Below are 20,087 nucleotides of genomic sequence, written 5' to 3'. Positions count from 1 at the left end.
AAGTAACTTTGTAGACATACATTTTCATTTCTCTTGGGTAAATACCAGAGTGAAATTTCTGGGTCATAGGATAGATGTGGGCGTTACTTTGTGAGAAATTGCCAAACAGTTCTCCAAAGTGGTTGTACCAGTTTACACACTCACTAGGAAAAAAATGAGAGTTCCAACTGCTTCATATTCACACCTGATAGTTTAATATTGTCAGTCTTTTTGGTTTGAGCCATCCTAGTACATGTTAAATGTCTTGTGGTTTTAATTTGCCTTTCCCTGAGTACTACTAATATTGAGTGCCTTTCATTTGCATTTTGGCAATTCATGCATGTTTTTCTTAAAAGTATCTTCTAATTTTTTGCCATTAAAAAATCAAGTTGTTTGTCTTATTGTTAAATTGAAAGAGTTATTTACATAGTTTTGAACCAGGACTTTTCTCATATATATGCCTCTGTGTGACTAATCTGGTGGTATCAACTCCCCATCTGCTTGGACTCTATTATAGACTGAATGTGCCCCCCCACCAAATTCATATGTTGAAGACCTAACCCCCAATGTGATGGTGTTAGGAGGTAGGGAGGGCCTTTGGGAGGTGATTAGATGAGGTTGTGAGGGTGGAGCCCCTGTGATAACAGTAGTGTCCTTAGAAGAAGAGGAGACATCAGAACTTCCTCTCTCTGCCATGTCTGTTGTTTCAGCTGCCCAGTCTGTGTTTTCTTATAGCGGCCCAAGCTGCTACAGAAACCCAAGATGCTCTGCAGCCACATGCCGAGCTACCCCCATCTCCCACTCAGATTTCTTTCTCACCTGTCTCAGGACCTGACACCCGTGCTGGCAGGTGGTCCTGGTGAGCGCCCTCCACACCCTGGTTGATTTCTCACATCCATGCCAGGCAACTGTGGTTCCCTACGTTTGCATTGATGCTTACCTTGGCCCTACCTAAATGACTGAATTTTTCGGGAAGGGAAAGAAGAGTGGTAAGCCAGAGTTTGCGTGGTAGCGGGGACTTAGGAACCCAGTGATATCCCTTGAGGCCTTTGCAAGTGTCAGCTCTACATAGTCCAGTCTGAAAATCATTGAGGTAGCAAAGTGGACATTGTGTAGCTTTAGAGAAGTGGTCAGCAAAGTATAGCCCATCAGTCAAATCCAACCCACAGCCTGTTTTGGTACAGCCTGTGAGCTAAGAATGGATTTTACTTTTTTTTTTTTTTAAGTGTTTCAAAAACATACAAAGTAGAATATGTAACAGAGACCATATGTGGCCCACAAAGCCTAAAATATTTACTATCTGGCTTTTACAGAAAAAGTTTGCTGATTCCTGCTTTAGAGGATCATTATTATTTAAACATTTCTTGAAACTGGACTTTTGACTCAAGGGTTTGAGGCTATTGTCCCTGCAAAAAACTCAAGTGCTTGATATTCTGTATTGTCAGTTAAGTGAAGCACTATATGCCTTGAAAAAGAACTAGCCAGAAAGTAATTGTAAGATCTTCTAAGCCAAATTAAGAGGCCTAGCTGGGAGTGGTAGCTCACACCTGTAATCCCAGCACTTTAGGAGGCTGAGGTGGGAGGATTGCTTGAGGCCAGAAGTTCAAGACCAGCCAGGGCAACATAGTGAGGCCTCCCCCCCATCTCTAAAAAAAAATAATAATAAAAAATAAATAAATAAATTAGCCAGGCATGGTGGTGCATGCCTATAGTCCTAGCTGCCAAGGAGGCTGAAGCAGGAGGATCACTTGAGCCCAGGAGTTTGAGGCTATAGTGAGCTATGATTGCGCCACTGTACTCCAGCCTGGGCAACAGAGTGAGATCCTGTCTCTTAAAAAAAAAGCCTAACCTGAACACATGATCAGCCCTCTGTGTTTAGATGACCCTCAAGCAGATGGCCTAATGTCTGCGGTAGGTGGCATCATGTGGATGGCCTGTCATCTGTATTTAAGAGGGAGCTGTAGTTCTTTGTACCTCTGGTACAATGTTTGTCATATCTGAGTTTCAGAGGAGGGTCATTTCTATATATGCCTTCACCCCCTCTATACTTTTGATACCTTGTGGACAGGGACTGTGTTTTACCCTTTATTGCCTACACTGAGTAATTTGTGTTTACTGTGAATCGGAGTAGTATTCATATATGACTATCTTGTTTTCTTCATTATTTCTTTTTATTCCTAAAATTGACGAGGAAGTTTTTCTCTTGTACCTGTTGTTTCACTTAATCCTGGTCTCTTTATCAAAATCCTGTTTATCAAGTAATAGTACTTTGCTCTGATTTACTGTAAGATAAAGCATGATCGTAGTGCTGGTCTCAGAAGCAAGAATAAAAAATATGACCCAGGACTTGCATGCTACGGTAACAATACAGAGTACTCTCTGACCTGATCTAAATCTAGTGTAGATTTGTTTCTTTTATGATCCACTTGCTGTTTTTCTGAGGCAGTGACTTTAGAGCCCCTATTGAAGAGGAACAGAGAGATCCTTGGTCATTTTTGTTTCTTTCATCATGTGGTTTTCATTATGAGAAATAATTTACTTGGGTTGTATTTTTAATTACCAGAGAAGCAAAAGAAGAAGATATGCCCATGGATATTTCCATAATGCCGTCCTCACTCGAGGTGAAGACTCCTGAAGGCTGCACAGAGATCCAGCTTCCAGCAGAGGTCAGGCTTGTACCTTCTTCTTGCCGTGGGCTGCAGTTTGTGGCTGGAGATGGACTGCACCTGCGGCTGCAGGCGCGGGCGGAATCCAGTCCAAGTGAGTAACATTAGCACTTTTGTTTCTGCGTTTACTTTCTCGTTATAAATCAAAGGTGATATTTCTTTTGATAAGTTGAACTTTTCACAGGTGGAAAAACTGCTCATCAGCAGCATGGGAAGAGCTGGAGGTTGAGAAGATTAGGGTCGTTGTCAGCTCTGGCTGTTATTGGCTGTGTGCGGTTGAACATGTCACTTGATCTGAGCCTGCCTTCCTCTCCCTTTCTCTCTCCCTCCCTTTTTTAGAGCACCTTTATGTTCACAGCCAAATTGAGCAGAAGGTATAAAGATTTCTCCTATACCTCCTGCTTTGTTTCTTTAATTGTAAAATTTCCTAAGTCACAGATGTGATGTGAAGATTAAATCAGATGCAGTTGTGCAAGGTCTGGTTGATTTTAAAGCATTACATAGAAATTTATTCATTTAACAAATATTCATTAACAGATTACATAGAAATTTATTCATTTAAATGCTATGTGCTAGGCATTAATATCTAGGTGCTAGGGATAGAGAATTGAACAAGGTAGGGAAGGTCTGTGCTCTCATGGAGCACATTTTATTGGGTGGGAACAAACAATGAACAAATAATTTAATTGCATACCAAAAAAAGTGCCATGGGTAAAGTAAAGCAGAATAATGGGATAGGGAGTGACTAGGGGTTGGAAGACAGGTGGTCGGGGAAGGCCACTGTGAGGAGGTGATGTTTGCTCAGAGAACTGAATGATAGAAATGATCCCATCCATGCAGAGACAGTTCCAAATGGAACAGTATACATAAAGGTCCTGAAGTTGAGTTTGATGCATAATTTAATTTTGATTGTTGCTAAGCCTGTTATATTTACAATATTTTGTAATTGATATATTGATTCAGTAAGGCAGCAAAAAAATTTCATAAGACCTTAGGGTTATATTGAATAAAATTATTGTGTTCATTACATCTCTTAAAATGTAAATAATATGCTTTGGGGGATTAAAATGATGTAAAAACAGGAAACAGAGGCTGTAAAAGACTGATGTGATGTTTATTCTCAGAGAAAGATTATAATTCTTTCAGCTGTACCCTGAGACTTTATTGCTGCCTTGTCTATAAGAACCCTTTCATCTGAACTGTGTGGGTCCTGGCGGTGGGGTCAGTAGGATTGTTCTGAAGAGCCATTTAGGAGATGTTGTGCATTCCTCTGAGTCTCTATTCCTGGCTTTTGAAAGGAAAGTGAAGATAGAATTTCACTGCTTTTTTGCTAGAGAGTAATTTTTGCTGATGTCCTGGATTAATGAATAACTAGTTTGAGTTGAGCAGAGTTGGTTTTAGGAACAAGGAGTAGAGAAAAGAGATGTCAATGGAGCTTAAGTGGCATAGGATAAATGCTAAGAATGACTATTGGAATAACCATGCAAAGAAGGATGGGGTCACCAGGACAGGAAAAAGACTCCCTGAGTGCACCTAATAATGGGCAGAGAAAGTGTTGTTTCAGGGAAGAGGCCGTGGGAGTCTGGATCTTGTGACATCATCACCTTATCCATTAGCAATGATGAACGCCAGTAACCACAGCAGGAATCTTGTGTTGGATCTGGAAACTGGGGAAAAGCAGGCAGGAACGTCACAGGGGAGTGTTTTCTAGTTTTCTGGGACTGTGATCTTAGGGATGGAGGAATGGAGACCTCCAGGGACATAGTATTAGGTTCTTGCCCACACATAGTCCGTAACTGTGAATATACGAGTAGCAAAACTGGGATTATTTATAAAATTTTAAATCTGCAAATACTGTTTAATCTTAACTGTAGGACAAAACAAATTGCTTGCTGTGTGCGGGTTTGCATATTGTTTGTGTTCATTGGTCTCCTGTTTCTTTACACTTTTAAAACATTTTACTTAAATATCTGAAAAGGAAAATTTTAAAAGCCTGTTCCACAGTGCATGAAAGTGTATGCAAAATAGATTCCTCAGCACTTAATTGCTTTAGTGGTTTCCACACAATCGGTGGTGAATAAATTAACTTGCTGAATGAATGAATATGAGTAGATGCATACTGATGTGAACGTTAATCAAATTGTATTGTAGGAAGTGACTTTTGAAAGTTTTAGCATTCAGTTTGTGTTTCAGGATGAGAAAAAAATGTGACTTTTCAATGGTGAGAACACACTGTTAAGGACAGTTATAGTAAACATCATACTGGCACACTATTGAGTGTCAGATCATGACCCCCGAAATGGGACTGGCCTCAGTAGGATGTGATGTATATAACACAAGTGTTAGGTTGAACCCAGCAGCTGTGCTCTCTAGGATTCCTGTGTACAGAAAGTTCTGCCTTTTAAGCCTGACCCAGTGCCTCATTCTGGGCGGCCAGCAGAGGGCAGTGTTTCACTGAAATTTGTTTGTTGGCCTGGAAGGACTATTTTGGATGTCTTACCTAGGTCTCCTATCAATCTGCTCAAAGTTAAAGAATAATGCTCTTTATTTCACCTTACTGCTGTAGGGATTTGTGGTCACCCGTAGAAATTGGAGAATTTTTAATTTCCTGGGCTCAAATTTTCTAGCATCCATTTTTTTATCCTTAATGTACATATGGAGTAACATAAACCAAATTCAAATTTCTTGATTCTAATGGATATGATGTCATTTCTTTAATTGGGTTTTCTGTAGACAGATATTTTAGGATTTTTTTTAATGAAGATTTCCTTTTTTCACAAGAGAAATAACAGAAACTAAGGGAAAACGTAAGCTGCCTTGTGCTTCTGTTTCACATAGTTTGGGAAATGTACATTTTCTCCAAGCTTTCAATGTTTTCCCACGGCTTTTATCAGATATTGAATTTTTCTCTTAAAAGAGTGGACTCTTTTTTAGAGCCATTGCATCCCCAGGGCCCTGTCCAATAAAAACCAGTTTGAGATCCATTTTGCTTATACATATGGTAATATTCCAGAGCGGACATAAACCTTCTTTAAATCAAATTAGCTTAAATTTAAGAGCTTTTTCTACTGGCAGTCACACTGTTGTAGAGCTATACTGTAAGACATAGCAGAGGAAAGCTGAGGATGGTGAAGGTCTGTGTAGTTAGCTCTATGTGGAGGAAATGGTTCATTTTCACTCATCCTTAATGTTGGTATTTATGGAATAACTCAACAAATGTTACGTGGGTAATCTAGGGCAACACCTAGCTCTGAAACCCTCAGCAAAATCTGTTGTTTTTGAAAACACTTCACAATATTTGCTTCTGGTTGAGTCATCAGATAATGCTAATTAAACACGTACTTCTAGGTAGATCATAAACAGTGTTTATTGGTGGTAATTTATGGTGGCTGTTAAACTCTTTAAGTACGTTAGTATATTCGTTCCAACCTCTAAGATTTGCTATTTCATTGATTTTCTTTAGAACTGATTGCAGTGTTTAATCAAAGTTCACAAGCCCAAGGATGTTGCACGTTTTATTGCCAATCCTGCGGTGAAGTCATCATAAAGGACAGGTAAGGAATGTATTTAATACTGATTAATTCTGTGCCTGGCAATGATTATCTCTTTTTCTCTCATAATTTTTGAAGTAATTGTCAACACAGCAGTATATGGACTTGAGATGAGAGCCAGGTTAGTGTTGTTTTGAACAAAATCAGCTGCAAAATTTGCCAGCAGTCAGAGTGGTTGGCTCTTCCCAAGGAGATAAAGGAGCGATAGGATGCCGGCTTGGAGGGAGGCAGGCTTGTCTTGGTCAAAGAGCCTGTGCTGGTCACTGCAGCACCTCTCTCCTGAAAAGAGACATGCGATCTGTCACTTTTTATCCATTGTGATGGGGAGTGGGGTTTTCCACAGTAAGTGAATTTTCTACCTAACCAAAGCTTTTGCAGCAAAAGTTGTTATTGAACTATTTTTATCAGTGCCTTCCTCAAATCCATTTCCTATTTCCCCTGATTATTAAAACAGCATACAGAGCACAAATTAACCTTTTCTCAATGATTAGGTTAATCTTGTAACCTGTTCTTCTTGTGATGTGCTGTGATTACCCTGTTGAGGTGGGAAGGACTCTTTGCTGTCTGGGTTTTTTTTTTTTTTTTGCATTCCCTAGGGCTCTTTTAATTATTTCTTTGTCTTTTTCCTCTTGTCAGCCTTGTTTCTTGGGCACAAATTCTTCCCCCTAAATTTTCAGCGTCTAACCACTCATAGGCTGGAAAGGCAGATCAACACCTTCTTATTGTTAACAATATTTAAAGAGAAAATTCAGAATTCTTTGTAAGACAGGGTTTCTTGAGTCAAGTTCCTGAGACTTTTAAATGAATGGATCCTTCATAGCTGAAACCTGCTTCTCTCCCAGTGTCCTTGTCTCAATAATGCCCAACCTCTACCTGTGTCCTCAAGGTAGAAACCTGGTGGTGTTGCTTGGGTTCCTTCCTGTAAGGAGTTCCCCCGTTAGTAGTCTTTCACCAGGTACTTTTTCTGTTTTCTTCATTAGCATGTCTTATGTAAATCTACTTTCCTCCATCGAGGGTCCATTACCTTGGTTGAGGCCACTGTTTTCTCACCTAATTACACCTCTTGCCAGCTCCTCATCCGCTTTGCCTTCCTCTAGTTCCGCCATTGTCTGATCCATTTAGACACTGAGTGAGTGTTGTCAAATGCAGCTAGAGCCCCTATTCAAACCCTTCCGTGGCCCCGCTTTTCTTCAGGATAAATTCCATATGTCCTTAGCATGCAGTGTCAGGTCCTTTGTGAGTTCACCTTTGCATATCTCTCCACCCTCACATTTCAGCCCTCGTTCACCAACCTACTGCCTTCCCCCAAAAAACACATCATTGTTGACTCTATTCTGTAGATCTACACTGTTGATCAGTGTGGAGTCTCACAGTCTCTTCATGCTTTCCTTCACCCTAGGGCCTTATGAAAGCTACTTCCTCCCCCTGGAATGTGCACTATGCTCCTGTCTCCCCTGGTTAGCTCCTACCCGAACTTTAGGTAGCTGACAGGGCAGTTACTACTGGGAGCCTTCCCCAAACCCTGGTTTGGTCTAGGTGCTCCTCTGAGGTTTACTTGCTGTCTTCATGATTAAACTCTCAGGTGGGGATAATCTTATTGTCCCTGTATCCTTTATCCCCACTCTACTGAGAGTGCAGTATAGTGTAGTGCCAGACCAACTTGGTTTGCATCTAACTTGCACGACCTTGGGCAAGTTACTTAATTGCTTTGTGCCTCAGTTTCCTTATTATGAAAATGAAACTAACAATAGGACCTACTTCATATGGTTGTTGGGAGGATCAAGTAAGTTTAAGTGTTTACAACAGTGCCTGACACATGACAACCATTCAGTGTGTGTTAGCTACTACTATAATTATTATTCTTATTGTCATCATCATTGTTCCCATCCCTAGCATCAGGCATAGTGCCTGGTGAATAGTATGCTCTTAGTGACTTCTGGCTGGATTGAATTGAATAAACCTCGCTGTGTTTATTTTGGCCTTCTACCAGCCTTCCTTGCTTGCTTCCTGATTTCTGGCACTGTCCCAGGTGGATGAAATAGCACAAGTTACTCTGGTGTAAGTGGAGGGTTACAGAGCATCCTCAGAATGATTATCTTGAGTAAGAAATGAGGTGACTTTAAATTTGCAGAGGAGAGAACCTCGTCTTTGCTCAGATTACCTAAGGGTTACAGTTGCTGCAGAGTCTGTACTCGGTGACAGGCCCACTTTATCCTGAAAGGTCCAGAGCACCACAGTTGACGTTGTAGTTCAGCCGAGAATGTTTTCCTTCTCTCAGTCTATTTCAGGTTTCGGTTGAATTCTCAGATGAAGTTTCTGAAACATTCATTCCTATACAACAATGAAGCGACCTAGAAGTTATAGTAGGAACACATTCAGTGTGACAGTATTTCCTGGTGCTGCTTACGGTAAAGAACATGTTCATTCATCATTGGCGGATATTTGTGTTTCATTGGAAAAGGATGATATGGAAAATCTTTATCTGTAGCCCCTATTTTTCCCATTTAGGAACTGTATCTTCTGTTTTGGTCTTTTTATGATCATGGAACTGAGAACTAGAAGGGCTTAGAGGCTAACACTGAAGGACAGCATTCACTCTCCCTACTCCTGACCATCGGCAGACCCTGTATCATGGAGGCAGGAGTGGGAGAATAGGACCTGGCTTTGAACTCCAACTTCACCACTTAGTAGCTGGGGAACCTTGTTTTTACCACCTCAGCTTCTTTTAATAAGGCCTATTTTTCAAACTTGTCAAGAGAGTTAAATGATGTAATATATAGAACAGTTAATGCTCAACAAGCTCTCTTTAGTTGGTTTTATAGACTGTACCCCCTTTTCCAAATTGTTCTTATTAGCAAACTAGCAAATTATCTAGTTTCACACCTTTTGTTTCAGGACTCTGATTCACATATGCTCTACGTGCCAGGGAAATGAATCACCTTTCTCCCTCTTTCTCTAGAAGATAAACAATGGAGTTGACTCAGCTTTTGCCTCTTTTGAGCAAGGCTTACCTGAAAGCCTTTTCATATCACACCTATGTGCCTGGCATGTACATGCCTTCAGTAATGCAGAGAAATCCTTAGTAAGTGACTCAAGGCTTTGCTTGCATTTTACTCTCAGGTAGCATGCCCCACGACTGTTTGTTTCATGGGGAAAGAAACGTATTTTCAAATATCTGCACATGGATTTTATGTTGATTGTTTATACCAAATCCATTGGTCTTCTCATTTTACCTTAGTTATCTGTTTTATGTGAGTGGTAAGGACAACCAAAGATATTTCAAAAGAGATTGTATGTGCTATAATGAAAGTAAACTAATTGTAAACATCTTTCCCAGGAAGGTACCTTGAAATATATTTTATCTGTATTGAGAGCACCTCAAATAGGAGCAATGGAGCAGGTTTAGATCTGCTTACAAGCTAGACTTATTATCTGGGAACAAGTTACTTTAATTTCCTGGGCCTCAGTTTCCTCATCTGTAAAATGAGGAAGTTGAATTAGATAAACCTGTGTCTTATTAGCATGAAAATTCTCTTATCAGTGAACCTCATAAAGTTATGCTTTGGGTTTCATGTACTTTGTGATTCATGATTATTTGACTAGTGCAAGACTTAACATTTGTTGCTTTTTTTTTTTTTTTAAATGAAAAAAGTTTTTGTCAACCTAATTATTGAAATAAGGTATAGACTACAGTTTAACCCAATTAGACTCATTAATGGCTTTTAATACCTATTAGCATCAAAGCACATGACATCTGCTAATTATAGCAGCTTTTTTTCTTAATTTAGGGTCACATGTTCTTGGCCATTTGTTTTGGTTATTTGAAAATAAATAATACCTCGTTACTTTACAATAAAATTTTCCAATTTATATTTTTACCAGATCAGAATTTTTCTATAAAATTTGTCTAAACATGAACAATTTTTAATTATGTTCTTTTTGAGACTAATAGGCCCTAATGTCAAGCAACAATAATAAAATGTTCTTTTTTGTGAATCGTCCTAGAAATAGTTAAACAGTCATTGTGTTTGGAATTTATGTCTCCTAGCAATAAATTCATGCCATACGTGAATGACATCATTTTGTCAAACAAGACTTTCAACCCTAAGCCTTTTGATTTTCAGATCATTTGAAGCAGGCTGCTCTCCTGAGGTCTCTGGACTGGTCCTCCCCTTGCTGCCTGCACTGGCAGAGCAGTGCGAGGTGTCAGCCCAGAGCTCACGAGGGCATTGAAACTCCAGAAGGAAACCAGCAGGATGGGCTTTATGGAAACGTGAGATGTCAGAACATCCCACTGCTTGGCCGGTCCACTTGGCAGACCAGTTATAATTGTAGTCCGAAAATAACTACTCCTGTGAATACAGTCACTTTCTACGTGAAAGTGAACAAAGAGTTTAATAAAGACTTCAGGCACAAACTGGACTGTTGGTAATATTGTACAAACTTTTGGAACAGAATTAAACTTTTATGGGTCTAATCATACTGTGTACATAATAGTATTAAAATGCAAAGCTAGTTTTATAGGATTTGTGGCATACCAGTTGGAGAATGTCACATGAATTTATTAATATCTAAATTTCAGCAGCCGTATTTTGAGCTTTAGGTATTTGATGTTATTCTTAAGATTCTTATTGTCTGTTAGGTTATAACCCAATCTGTATAAGCTTTGTGTTATTAAAATTGTTATTATCACTGATTAATGGTTGATTTTAAAGCTAAGGGACATTTCATTTTCTTGTGTGTATGTTTATTTTCTTATTCTTTTTTCTTTTATTTTTTCATCTCTTTTTTTCTTATTTTCTTTAACTGTAAGGGAGGTACATTTTCTTCTATATATATTTAAGTGTTAAAAACATCATCAATCAATAGCATTTATTAAAGTGGTGTATTTTAAGTTATTCTTTTCCAAAAGTTTGTCCTCAAGATGCATTAAAAGTAACTAGCAAATTTTAATTTGCTATAAACCTGTGTTGCTGTTCATCATAGAATCTTAAGCTGAGAGAAAATTTAAGAAACCATTTCACTCTTTTTTTGAGCTTCAGCAGGTTTTTACCTAAAAACTACCTGGAAAAAAATGGTATCTATTTTATTTTGAAAGTTCTCTTGGGAAGTAGATCATATCAAAGTATGCTTTTTAGGGTTTTAGATAGATATACTGTAAGTAGAGCTGTGATTAAAATACATCTTTTGTTCTTAAAGGTTTTATGTTTTTTCCAAAACATCAGAAAAATTTTTTTCTGCTATAAAAACCCTTTTATCTTTGCAATGACTTGTGAATCAGGTACTTTCTTGCCCCCGATGCATTATGGAGATGGTTATAGGATATATTATAGCTTTTATTCACTATGATATGGGGTCAAGCAAGTTAAGTTTAAAATATCATATTTTGTGTTAATGTGCATTTGTCTCTCAGGTCACTGTAAATCTTAGTACAGTTTCATTTCCTTGATCACAAATGAGATTTTGCTGTTGTTGTCTTTTGCACTATATTGAGGGTCTGTTTATTGACGCTATGTGCAGAATGTCAGGGGACAGAGAATCATAATGATAGAGAAGGTTTAGGAACCTATTTAGGCCTAACTCCCACTCTAAACAGGTAACTTGTTTGCCCTCTTCTTCTTCTTCTTGGTAAAAATTCAAATCGGACCTATCACTTGCCTGCTTAAAATTCTACAATGCTTCCCACTTATCTGTAGGACCAAGTCCCCATCCCATAATGTGGCCCATAACACCCCACACAGTTTGCCACCATCCTACCTGCCTGGTCTCTTCTATGGCTGTTCTGCATTGCCAGAGAAGGAAATATATTCCAAGGGAAAGAATTTCGTTTTGGAGCCAGGAAGACTTGGGTTAAGATGCTGGCATTGCTGATCACCTCTCATTGTGTGAACTTGTGTAGGTTATTAATACTTCTGAGCTTCACTTTCTTCCTCTGTAACAGAGGAATGGTATTTCATATCTCACAAAGTTGTGAACATTAAATGGAATAAGGTGTGTGTAGTGCCCACCAGGGGTCTTTTTAAGTTCAACTAAACATGTGGACTCACAAGACTACCACAGGCCACCCTTCTCGCCAGGGGGGCAGCATCAAGAATTCCTCTCAGCAGGGGCTCTGAGCAGTTTATGCAAGGGATAGCTCACATACCTGTCTGGGGATTCTTGTCTCCCCACGTGACATAGTTCCAGATGCAATACCCAAGATCTACATAAGGGAGGTACTGGGGCTGCCCTGGCTTAGAAGAAGCCACATGCCTTAAGCATCCAATATCTCTTGTAACAATTCTTGGGCATAGTTTGTGGGGTTCCCCACAAAAAATTTCATTCAAGGAAGCCCAAGGCATGGCACGTTCATCAGACATTTAAGCTCATTCGCAGTTCTTCCCAGTTCAGGGAATCATTTTTACCATAAGCAGTGTTGCCTAGTGATACAGTCCATGTCTAAGATCTTACCTGGTTTCCAGGGTAACAGAGCTAGATGGTTAAACCAAAGGTCAGATTTCTCAAGCAGCAAGGGAAAAGATTTGTTAACCCTTTAATCCCAGCATGCAACAGACCTAACCAGGGGCCTCACGTGTTATAGTTATTAAAATATACTAGTTCATTTCTTTAACAAATATTTAAGAGCTTATACTGTAAGGCTTACGCTGCTATGTCAGAGAGTAGGGATACAGTAGTAAGGTAAACAGATATGGCATCTATCTTCATGTTGTTTCTTCCGTGATGCCCTTAATTCCTTTTATTGTCTGGAGAACTACTATTTATTCTTCAAAGGCCAGCTCAGATATTACCTCTTCTCTGAAGTCCATGTACAGTCTCCTCCCCTAGCACTTTTATGTATATTGACCTGAATTCATGGATTGGGTTTGGGGACCTATGAATCCCCTAAAATAATATGCAGATTTTGTGTGCTTGTGGGAATGTATGTCTGAGGAGGGAGCTAATGCTCTTATCAAATAATCAAAGGGATCTGTGCTACTCCCCCTGCCCCTAAGAGTTTAGAACCATTACTCTGTTATGAGCATGCATTACATATGGTTTTATTATTTGTTTGTAGATCTATATTTCTTACTAGAACATGAGTACCTTAAGGGACTGTTTGTGTTTATATTTTGTGCCAGCAGAATGCCTAATTCACAGCAGACTTTTAGGAAATGTATTGAAAGAATTACTTCTCAGTATCCTTAACAGGCGCAGCAGCTTGATGATGCCAGTAGTGCAGCATATCCTAATTGGAAAGGGAAAGTTCTTCCTTATATTGAACTAAAATCAGCCTTGCCTGTTCCTAGCTCTGTCCTCTGCAGTTAGAAATTGTCTACCCTCTTCCAAACTACTCTTTTATGAGACTTATAGTGGATTGGGGAATCAAAAAACAATAGTTGACGTGGGGGAATTGTTAAAAAATGATACATTCACATCTTACATATGTTTGCTTACAACATCTAAATCTACCTTAATTTATTAGTATTCTGTTAGGAGAAACCTAGCAGGTATCACCTTAACCAAGTGATCAAGATTAACATCACCAATGATAAGTCACGTTGATATAATGTACCCTCTGATATGATATGATGAGAAGGGCACTTCATCTCTGTGGGATTCTTCCCCCAAACGCATAACCCCAGTCTGATCTTGAGATACTATCAGATAAACTCAGATAGGAATATTCTATAAAATACCTGACCAGTATTCTTCAGAAATCTCAGGGTTCTGAAAAATAAGGAAACTCTGAGAAACTATCACAGACCAGAAGAGACTAGGGAGACGGGATAACTAAATGCAATGTGTTATCAAAGATTGGATCCTAGAACAACAACAACAATAAAAAGATATTAATGGAAAAACTGGTGAAATCCAGATAAAGTCTATAGTTTTGATGCATCTACCATGGTTATATAAGATGTCAACATTAGGGAAAGCTAGGTGAAGTATGTATTTGGGAACTGTTCTTTGTAACTTTTTAAACTATCTGTAACTTTTCTGTAAATCTAAAATTATTCCAAAATTAAAAGTTTATTAGAATATAGTAATGGAAGAAATCACAGAGGAAAGTTGTTAGATGATTTGAAATTTAAGTCATGTAAACCAAATTAAAAGGCAGTAACACCCCAAAAATTTGTAATAGGTGATAGATAAGGGCTATTATTCTTAATATAGAATATACTTTTACAAATTAATAAGAACATGTTAACTCCTCATTGGGAAAGAATCATTAGTCATAATTCATGGAAGAAACATAGTGGTCGATAAATAGGAAACCCCATTCATTCTCACCAGTTATTAAGAATATTTTCACTCATTACTTGTGGAAAGATGGAAAAATGATAGTATTCAATTGTGAAAAGGGTAAATGCAAGAATTATAGATTGGTACAGCCTTTCTGGAAAGAAGTTCACCAGATGGGTGTTGGGTTTTGAAATATGCATATCATTTGTGCTTATCACCTCACACAAGATTTTTTTCCCCAAGGAAATAATCAGATGTGTACACAAATTTTCTATAGGAATATTCATCACATGGATATTGATAATGAAAAACTCAAAACCTAAATATCTACCAGTGAGGGAATAATCTCAAAAGTTTTGACATACCTATGGACTTGAATATTGTGGAGTTATTAAGAACCATGATATAACTAAATAAAACAACAAAAAGAAGATACAGTTTATGTATATCCACTGATCCCAAGCTTTGCATGCATATGTACAAATGTATCTCTTGAAAGGATGGCAAAGAAATGTACAATCATGTAAAAAATAGTTATATTTGGGCAGTGAGAAAGGATGATTTTTATTTTCTTTATACTTCTTTGCATTTTTAAAATTGTCTACAGTGAGTATATATTACTTTTATAACTGGGGGAAAAATGAACATTGCAAGCCATGTAGTCAGTGAGTTTCTTTCCTCTTTCATGCTGATTTCACTAAGAAAATGTTAGTTCTATTTTGTGCTGTGAAAAATAATTTTTCCTCTTTCCACTAGGAAGCTCCTCAGGGTGCTCCCACTGCCGAGTGAGAACTGGGGAGCTCTAGTTGGAGAATGGTGTTGTCATCCTGACCCTTTTGCTAATAAGCCACTTCATCCACAAGAGAATGACTGTTTTGTTGGAGACGCTTTCTTCTTGGTGAATTTAAGAACTGATTTGGGGCATCCAAGGCCTGAATCATCCCCAGTGGAGATTCGCTGTCTTTCTTCCAAGAACCATTTTAAACCGGTAAAATATCATTTCAAAATAAATGCTAATTTAGAGGTTGGCTTAGATACTGGGTTCTTCAATCTTTTCTTAATTCAGGGCTTGTTACACAGACTGTTCTAAAGGCCAAAATCCATTCTTTTTAACTGCCTTTATTCTCCAGCTCTGCTCTGTTGATATAGGAAGAACATATGGCCTTAAACTAAAACAGCCACAGGGGGCCTGGAGGAACAAGGAGAAGAGGACTTCACCCATAGACTTGGGAGTGCTACTGTTTTACAACCAAAATGCCCTACTTTCTTATTTTCAGGACAATATTTCATAATCTGGGTGCATTTTATCCTAAATAGTCTGATTTAAATTAAAAATGCTCTCTTGCTCCAGAATATCTACTCTATAATTACGCCCCTAGGTATTTTACTGTTTCTGCCCATAGTCTAGACTTCTGCTGAAGTCATAAATGCAGATGCCATCAAGGAAAAAGAGGAAATGGAGAAGCCCAGGAATGGAGATAAAACTAGTGTTTCAGCTCTAAGTTGGTGCTTGACTATGTGAGGTCAGGTGGTTATTGCTATGTAAGTTGCTTTAGGGGGAAGGCAGTTTCCTCTTACTGCAGAGAACAAGTGGTGTACTTTATTTTAAAAGAAAATCAATGGCGTTGGCTTGGCCCTTATGAGAAATAATTTTCCTGATAGCCAGTCAATATAGATGTGATTTTAAAAGTAATGAAAATCATTGCCAGAGAATCATTTGAACATCTGTTTACTGGTAGGAACAAAAGCATTGTGTTTCAAATTTTGTTTAGAACTCATTTAATTTTCTAATAAGAACGGAGCTACTGCAGGAAATATGCAGCAGTTGGGTGGCTCTTAGGTTGTAAACCCATTCATAGAACTATTTTGAGGGAGATTAAGGAAATTCATCATATATTGATGTTTAGTTGTGAGTTAAAATTATTTTCGTGCCTTATGTCTCACTCTAAATGGAAATCCCTTTATCTAAATATGGTTCACTTCAGTGAAATGTAGTACTTTAGCATTCTGTGTTCTTAAAAGGTAAATGGTAAGAAGTTAATGTAAATTTATAATTATATTTAATATGATGTTAAATTTGTATTTTTAATCTAAGTGTATGTACTAATACTTTATTATTTTATGTTTTAACTTTTATTTTTATGATTAGGCTATACATTTTAAATATATTTGGAGGGCATGAGCAGAAAAGGAGTGGAGAAAGATTAAATGAGAGAAACCATATTTCCCTTTGTAGATAAACTGCACTCTATGCTGAAATATATTCTTCACATTTACATCTTTATCAGTTATGCCGTGCCACTTATAAGAATTTCTCTTCATTGTAAACAACCATCATATGTGTTAAAGAACGACCCTTCATATTTAGACATTAAAGTTTTTAGTATCAAGGAGACCGTGGGAAATCATGTGCTATCACGATAAGCTGCTATTGGCAAGATTGTTTCCAAGTTAGCCTGGATGGAAGTTTCGCTTTAATTGCATATTGTAGCAGTTGAAAGAGTGTGCCTGTGACCAAAATAGTAACATAAATTTGGAGAGACTGCTTAAACAGTGTTCTCAAGGTTCCTGTGGGAACAGCGCTGCTCTGTGCTATTGAAAACCTATTTCTCATATCACCCAGTCTAGCCATCTAGCAGGGTTTTGAAATGTCACATGGTGACAAAGCATCCTAATGGTATCCCTTGGGAAACATTTTTTTGGTAAGACAATATCAAGGGTCCTTAGAAATTGAAACAACACAAAGGAAAATAAAAGCGAGGACAGAAGGCTAATCCACCTCTCTGAGCAGCACTGCCATCTCTCAAATATATTGATTTAATTAGTCCACAACAATGTCTTTCTTCAAGGTTTGCTCTGTTGAGTTCCCACACTGCTAGGCTGCTTCATTGCACAACTTTATTATTTCCTTGAAGCATAGGTGAAGAAAAATGTATTACAAAGCAGAGATTCTCTTTAAACACAATTAACATGTTATAATATTTTAATTTAAAAGATCTACTTTTAAAAATAAAGCCTGATAGTATTTTTCTTCAGTACCCTTTTAGACTTTATAGTACCTTATTTGAGCCTCGGTCAACGTGGTAATATGTAGTTTTTATTTTCAAAACGTATCTGCTGAAGATTTTCCTATTGTATTCATTTGTCATCGCTTGTGCTATTTTTGGTGTCTACTAACGTAATAAAAATTTTGCACCTTATAATAGGATGATAAAGATGGCATCTCATTATTTTATAAGAGTCCTGATGTTATTCAAGACTTAGAAAGTATAGCCACAATCATAACTTTATTCTGTTTTTTTAAAGAACAAACAAAATTGAATTTTGATTATATTATTGCTGGCAAATGTGACTGACAACCTTTTTTGCTTTCTTGGGGTACTTAGGAATAATTTATTGATTTGGGTGATTTGTTAAATCCATAAGTGTGTCTTTTTTGTGTTCTTAGAAAAATATGTTGTTCAACTTTGTAAATATTCACAAGTATAAAAAGAATAGTATTATGAACTTCAGTATGCCAATCATCTTAATTCATCAAGCATGCTTTGAATGCTTTTTATTTTTGCTAAAATGATTTAAAACAAATCTCAGTCATTATGTCATTTCATCCCTCTGTGTTTCAATATGTATGTCTAAAAATAAGGATTTTTTTTTTTTGTATAACCACACTGTCATTATCACATCTGATAAATTAATAATTATTCCTTGATGATATAATACCAGGCCATATACAAATTTTATGAGTTGTCTTAAAAGTGTCTTTTACTATAGGTTTGTTTGAACAACATTTGGTTGTTTGAGGTAATTTGCTTTTTGTTGATCAGATTTTTAAATCCTGATGACTCATGTCTGGTAGGTGTTGAATCTTATTTTAAAAACAAAAAACACTTATCCTCCTTCCTTGAAAGACAAAGCAAAGTGTTCTGTCAGAGCAATTATAAATGAAATACATAACAGAGCATCTGACAAAAAATTTTCTGCTTCAAATAGAAAAATCCTTTTTTCTCAAGCACTACTACTTCTATACTCTATATTAGCTTTTAGTAAAGCCCTTAGTTTTTGGTAAGATTTAATGAGGGTGGTCAAATTTAACTTGTACAAAATAATATCCTTTAAGAAGTATTTGTAATACCAATTTGGGGTCACATAGATATGTTTCACTGTAAGAAAGCATGAAACTGCCAAAATGTCAACCTTTGCAGTCGGCCATACTGGCTTTCTGAGCTCTCTTCTTCCTGGACCTGAACAAATTGGCACCTTCCTCAGTCTCTGTATCTTTCTATTACCTTTGATGGGAATGACCCCATCCAGTCACCTGTCTGGGCCAGGCCCTGCGACCTGCTGTTGGCAATGTGCCAGATATAAGGATGTGTGTGCAAAGGTTGGAGATGGCCCACTCTGTGGGACCCACTTCATTAGTATGCCTGGATAAATGTTTGAACCAGGTCTGAGCTGACTTATGGAGCTCACGTGTGCTTTTGTTTTCTCAGCAGAGACTTTTAGAGAAAGACTGGAGAATAATCTGTCCAAATACTGCAGCTAGACTAGGGAAAAATGGGATAAGTGTTTATATTACTGCAGATTTCTTCAGTATATGAAGGGATTCATCTCAGGAGTTCTTCATATAGGGAAGAGCTTTGGGGCATTTATGGATTTTTTACTAGTAGCATAGATTTGTGGTTGGGTGAAAGAATGAATCATAGAGAAAAATCCCTATATAAGTTGCACAGTTGCTTTTGACTTTTTGACCTGTAACTAAAGTAAATACGTTTTTTATATCAGGATCTGGTAACACACACAGACACACACACACACACACACACACACACAAACACACCTCATTGTTTCTTGAAGCAATACTTATCCAGTGTTTGAATCACTGTCATATTTTCTATTGTATTTCACTTAAAAAATTCAAGCTATAACCCCCTGAATTGGTTCCATGAATTGTTTCCCACAAATGGTGTGTGACCTGTAGTTTGTAGAACAATTAACTTAGTGTTCGAAGCCTCAGCATCTGTGGGACCTGGATTCAAACATCAGCTCTATCAGTTACTAGCAGCATGTCCATGAAACTCAACTGAAATGTGCTTCTTACGCAACTTTTCAGGAAATAGTTATTTATGCCTAGGGAAAATAATTATGTTCAAATTTATACTAATCAGTTAAGACTTATTCCTTAGATTACTACATATGTTATCCCACATCAAAAACTCATTGTCTTTCCTTACTTTGGCCTACACTCTTTTCTGCAGTTTCCCTGGAAAGGTAACCTCAAGTGTCCGGAATTGCAGAATTTCCCTTTCCCTGCCCACTTTGTATGGCCTCTGCCATGCTGCAGTATATCTGGGTGAGAGGAATGTTGTGTAGCTTTAACAAAGGTATAACTATGGATGTGCAAAGGAGCATTCTTGCTTTAATGATTAGGTGAATGCTAGTTATTTTAATCTGTAGTCCACATAATGAATTTGGATTTTCGAAGTTTAATAATGTTTGACATTTTGAAGTTTAAGAATGTTTCAAGAATTTGTCCCAGAACACTGTTCATCTTTCCAATTATAGTGCATATTTTAAATGGAAAAAATAGAATTATATGAATGGTTAGATATTTTTAACTTTTGAATTATGGGTGGTTGTGAGTTACAGGTTACTTTTACATAAATTACAG

At 37.6% G+C, this 20,087-nt stretch overlaps 1 protein-coding gene across 1 annotated transcript in view; it reads left to right on the top strand.

The window, feature by feature from the left end:
- UBE3D (ubiquitin protein ligase E3D) overlaps positions 1-20,087 on the top strand; it is a 138,021-nt gene that overhangs the window by 1,526 nt on the left and 116,408 nt on the right. The window contains exons 2-4 of the mRNA XM_069488257.1: positions 2,543-2,739; positions 6,109-6,199; positions 15,176-15,407. Of these exons, the coding sequence (XP_069344358.1) occupies positions 2,543-2,739; positions 6,109-6,199; positions 15,176-15,407 (520 nt within the window). The remainder of the gene's footprint in view (positions 1-2,542; positions 2,740-6,108; positions 6,200-15,175; positions 15,408-20,087) is intronic.

The sequence above is a fragment of the Eulemur rufifrons genome, chromosome 15, assembly GCF_041146395.1.
Source record: "Eulemur rufifrons isolate Redbay chromosome 15, OSU_ERuf_1, whole genome shotgun sequence".
Taxonomy (NCBI): domain Eukaryota; kingdom Metazoa; phylum Chordata; class Mammalia; order Primates; family Lemuridae; genus Eulemur; species Eulemur rufifrons.
This window is presented reverse-complemented; position numbering and strand designations above follow the sequence as displayed.